Source organism: Gymnoscopelus microlampas, assembly GCF_963454915.1.
Source record: "Gymnoscopelus microlampas genome assembly, chromosome: 3".
Lineage (NCBI taxonomy): Eukaryota > Metazoa > Chordata > Actinopteri > Myctophiformes > Myctophidae > Gymnoscopelus > Gymnoscopelus microlampas.
The window spans coordinates 15,302,162-15,307,161 of NC_139940.1; the positions used below are offsets into that span (position 1 = coordinate 15,302,162).

A 5,000-nucleotide genomic window follows, 5' to 3' on the forward strand; every position below is an offset into this window, starting at 1 on the left:
CCACACCGTGGCCAACACCCAGCATGCACTGCAGCTCGAAGTGGAGTGTAAAGTGAAAGTTTGAATGAAGAGATTGCTATCTTACATTCCCTTTACAACAGGGGTCTTCAGCAGGGGGTCCGGGACTCCTTGGGGGTCCTCAAAGTTACTACAGGGGGTCCGCCAAATCTTTGTGTGATAATATGTTTTTTTTTTACCTTAACCACTTGAACCTTAGCATCCCTATTCTGAGGAGAACTTTAGCCAAAAATAGCAATTTCTTTCTCTCTCTAACCCCCCCTCCCATCCTCAGAAATGTAGAGCGGTCCAAGGATGACGTCTTTTTGTTGGCGGAAGGAGGAGGTTAGCATCTTCCCTGTTCCCTTGACAAAAAGCCTATATGGGATATTGATGAAAATAAGCTCTGTGGCAAATAAAACTTGATGACTAACACATTTTGTTCAGCAAGACAACCATCAGAAAAACACTTTTATGATTTTTTAAGCGTAAATGCAATCTGCAGAACTGAAAAGCTGATGTTAGCCAATAAACAAAGCCAGTATTGACTGGCTTTGTCATGGAACAAAAGGCGACAATCTCTTAAGCTTGTGTTAACCAGAGGCCTGATTTCAAGCATCTAACCACAACCCCAATAAAACCCCCATAGACTTTGAGATGAGGGAACTGGAAGTGCAAAAATTCGAACTCTTTTCCAGGTTTTAGAACTTCAAATGTTGTCACTCTACACTCATGAAACCGTTATATGAGCAGCATGTAACATTGATAATAGCATAATGTAAGATTGTTATGAGCATCATGTCCTGCCTCCGTTTCTAGTTCTCTGTCTGTTAGAAACTCTGTCTCTTTCTTATACAGTATTCCATCCTCTCTCTCTCTCTCTGTGTTTCTCTTCCTCTCTCTCTCTCTCTCCTAATACTGATGGGAGCATATGGTGTCTGTACCAGGCACACAGATGCTTATTGCAGTCTCTCTGTCTCTTTCTGTCTCTGTGTGTGGGTGTCTCTCTCTCTCTCTCTCTCTCATAACGTTGATCAAACATGTCCGCCTGGCTTTGAACAGTGTGAATTTACAGCCCTGCTAACGACACACACTGTGGTGTGTGTGTGTGTGTGTGTGTGTGTGTGTGTGTGTGTGTGTGTGTGTGTGTGTGTGTGTGTGTGTGTGTGTGTGTGTGTGTGTGTGTGTGCCTCACTTCCGTCTGCCTGCTCTCTAATGACACACAACACAGGAGGACCCCCATCTGTGTGTGACCGTGTGCGCTGAATGTTGGTGTTGTGCGAGTGCTTGGGTGTGTGTGGGTAGGAGTGGTGTGTGTGCAGGCGTGTCCATGTACGTGTGGACACGCCTGTAAGTGTGTAAGTGTGTGTCTGCGTTCGTGTGTGTGTGTGTGTGTGTGTGTGTGTGTGTGTGTGTGTGTGTGTGTGTGTGTGTAACTGATGGCTCTGCCACCCGTGAGACTGTAGTGCACTTCCTGCCTCGGAGCCTTCCCAGAGGGCCAGCCTCAGTTTCAACCCTGCCTGGAAGCCCTGTGTGTGCGTGTGTGTGTGTGTGTGTGTGTGTGTGTGTGTGTGTGTGTGTGTGTGTGTGTGTGTGTGTGTGTGTGTGTGTGTGTGTGTGTGTGTGTGTGTGTGTGTGTGTGTGTGTGTGCGTGTGTGTGCGTGTGCGTGTGTGTGTGTGTGTGCTCTTGTCCTTCTATCTTTGTGAGGACCATGGGGTGCTCACATACGGATAGGAAAGACAGGAGGAAAGATGATGACATTGTGATGCTCGTCACAGTCATGGGGTGTGTTTTGTCAACGCTGCATTATGGTCACACATGGAGCAGAGATGTTAGAGCTTAGACAGTGATTGTAGTCAAAGGAAATCGTCACCGGGTCTCATATGTATAGTAACATGAGCCTGTGTGTGTGTGTGTGTGTGTGTGTGTGTGTGTGTGTGTGTGTGTGTGTGTGTGTGTGTGTGTGTGTGTGTGTGTGTGTGTGTGTGTGTGTGTGTATGTTTATAGTACAGTCCGTTTGATTCAGGTTTCTGATCTGCAGTGGGTCTGCAGAGGGTCTAGGGCTTGGAGTCTGGCACACACTCAACACACACACACACACACACACACACACACACACACACACACACACACACACACACACACACACACACACACACACACACACACCCGCCAGATGCCAGCGAATCTGATCACAAGCCTTGTGTGTGTGTGTGTGTGTGTTCGCTCTGATGTCTGCACACATGTGTGTATTTCCACATATCCTGTTTGTGGAATGAACAAATCTGTTTTTACAGCAGAGAGAAGGGAAAGGTGGGTGGGGAGGGGGGGTCCAAGAAAGAAAGAAGGAATGAAAAAGAAAAGGGAATGAAAAACAGAGGAGGAAAAGCTGAACAAATTCTTCTGTGGAGCCCGCCGCGCAGCGAGCCAGCTCTCTGCTCGGCGCACATCGCCTCCAAATTGGGTAGAAAATGAGACTGTGTTAAAGTGGATTTACAGACCGGCCTCGCTTCAAATGACGCTTTAACGGCACATGATCTGAATTAAATGACGGCGGAGTGTAAACAACTTCACACTCAATCATACTTTTACCTCCTGTTTCTGACCTATGCAGGACCAGACGTCTACATTACCATAACACTGCAGCATCAGATTAAAGTCATTCAACTGTAGTGGAGTAGGAATGCTATTATCCTGGGATGACAGAAGAGTACGGTACCGCATACATAAACCATAGACTTAAAAAAATCACACCCTGTGTGAAGGTAGCGGCGCCTTTGATACATTTTGTCATCGATATGTGTTTATAATGTGTTTATAGCCACGTGTCACGTGAAGCTTGACCAATCACTTTGTTGACGTACGCACCTGACCAATCAGAACGTTGACGCACACGGACAAAGTCAGGTATAGAGCAGGATCCGCTCTATACCTAAAGGTATAGAGCGGCTAGCGCCGCTAAAAATATGAACGAAGGGAACGGTGACGTCACCAGTTGGTCCCAACCCGGGAAGAATGGGTGAAAAGGGAGTATGTGCTGGGTGAGCAACTCCATACAAGTGAATAGGCAGGGATTTTCGTTACCTCTCTATTATTTTTTAACTCTATGGTTTCGACAGACCCACTTCAAATCCACCATCTTGGAATTTCCGGTCCCAAAAAGCAACCGGAAACGAATGCTATTGGCTGGAAGGGCAGTGTGGGCGGGTCTTCACTCAGTAGAGCCAGTAGAAGCCCTAGAAGCATACACTACTTTATCATCAATTAAAAAATGTATTAGACCATCATTTACAAAAACGCATATCATGGTAATTGAGACTTTAAACTAGCGACTGAATGAATAAAGTATTTATGACAATGATTACTAAGGTAATAAAATCCAGTGTAAAGCCTGGTCAAATCACTGTAATCAATGGCGTGGTAATTGTTCTGCAGCCAGCAGGGGGGAAATAGCGACACCTTCTAGGCCATTAATGTGAACTGCACTGCTGAAAAGCACTTCCTTATTGGCTTCATATCCAGCGGAGCTTCCTTGCCGCCTGGGTATGCCATTTACAAGACTAGGGGTGAATTAGGTTTTACTACATCCAGTCCTACTGGCAGCATCATGCGTTCAAAATCGGATTCCGGTTGTCGACCATATTTTAACACATTATTACGTTATGCTACACTTCATCACCATTCCCTATTTCTTCACCCCACTGAGTAGCGCAGCAGACAGGGACTAAAAATAAAGATAGTTACATCTTATATTGAAGTTATTTCTGCTTTATTGAGGCAGCACAGCGGGAGCACAGAGCAGGGGGGTCACGCAGCACTGGTCCAGAAGGGGGAATCAAACCCCGGAAATCGTGGAAATTATGTGGTATTATTGCTGCTGGAGTCACCAGGGCACTTTTAACTACAGTGGTTCAAGATTATGGACGCTTTGTCTGGGCCTGTGTGCGGAATTGTGCGTGTGTTGTATTGTCTGTATTTGTGTGTGTGTGTATGTGTGTTTGTGTGTGTGTGGCGCGTTGTGTGTTGTGTCGAGTTGTGTTGTGTTGCATTGCGTTGTGAAATTAATATTTGAATGTCTGGCATAAAACAGCGAACACAATGTACAGTAGTACTACTTTCTTTGTCTCCTCTCCCTCTCCATTGTTGTGAGTCACCAGAGAATGGATGTGGCAACGGTTCAGTGGCTCCCACCTCTCAAGCTCAACCTCATCTTAACTTCTGAATGATGACTTTACCAGAGGAGGGTAAAGTCAAAAACAAAGGGATGGAAGAGGAGGAGTGCAAAGGGGAGGGGAGGGGGGGGCAGGCATGACATGTAGAAGTGAAGAATAAAACGGAGTAGAGAAAGGTTTGGGAGAGAATAGGAGAGGAGAGCCGGGGAGGTGGGGAGGGGTGGAGGGGTGGAGGAATGCAAGACAAAAGGAAAAATGTAGATGTAATAAGGAACAGAGGAGAGGAGTTGGAGTGTGTGTGTGTGTGTGTGTGTGTGTGTGTGTGTGTGTGTGTGTGTGTGTGTGTGTGTGTGTGTGTGTGTGTGTTCACGCCTCTCAGACCTGCAGAGTATTTCACTATATTCTGTTTGAGTGTGTGTGTGAGTGTGTGAGAGTGTGTGTGTGTTTAAGAGAGAGAGAAGAGCGGAGGAGAGATGCTGGACGTACCAGGGTACTGGTTGCTGTCCAGGTCCTTGCCTCCTCTCAGGGTGAACCCGTATCCAGGGAGACCGCCTCCGCTGCCGGGGCCCCTGGCGGCCCTCAGCTCCTGGCTGAGGGCGAGGCCCCGCGTGACCACGTCCCTGTTCCCGTTGAAGACCAACACGCTGCCGCGGCGGTCCTCTCCCCCGAACGGACAGCCCACTGCCACGTCTGACACACACACACACACGCACACGCACACGCACACGCACACACACACACACACACACACACACACACACACACACACACACACACACACACACACGGAAAGATGACACAGAGGCATGTTTTAGACATCAGCATGGATA

The 5,000-nt window shown here is 47.3% G+C and overlaps 1 protein-coding gene across 2 annotated transcripts in view; it reads right to left on the bottom strand.

Moving 5' to 3' along the window:
• itga8 (integrin, alpha 8) overlaps nt 1-5,000 on the bottom strand; it is a 93,370-nt gene that overhangs the window by 50,712 nt on the left and 37,658 nt on the right. For both annotated transcript variants that reach the window (XM_084051848.1, XM_084051847.1), the window contains exon 13: nt 4,657-4,860. In XM_084051848.1, coding sequence (XP_083907974.1) covers nt 4,657-4,860 — 204 coding nt within the window. The remainder of the gene's footprint in view (nt 1-4,656; nt 4,861-5,000) is intronic.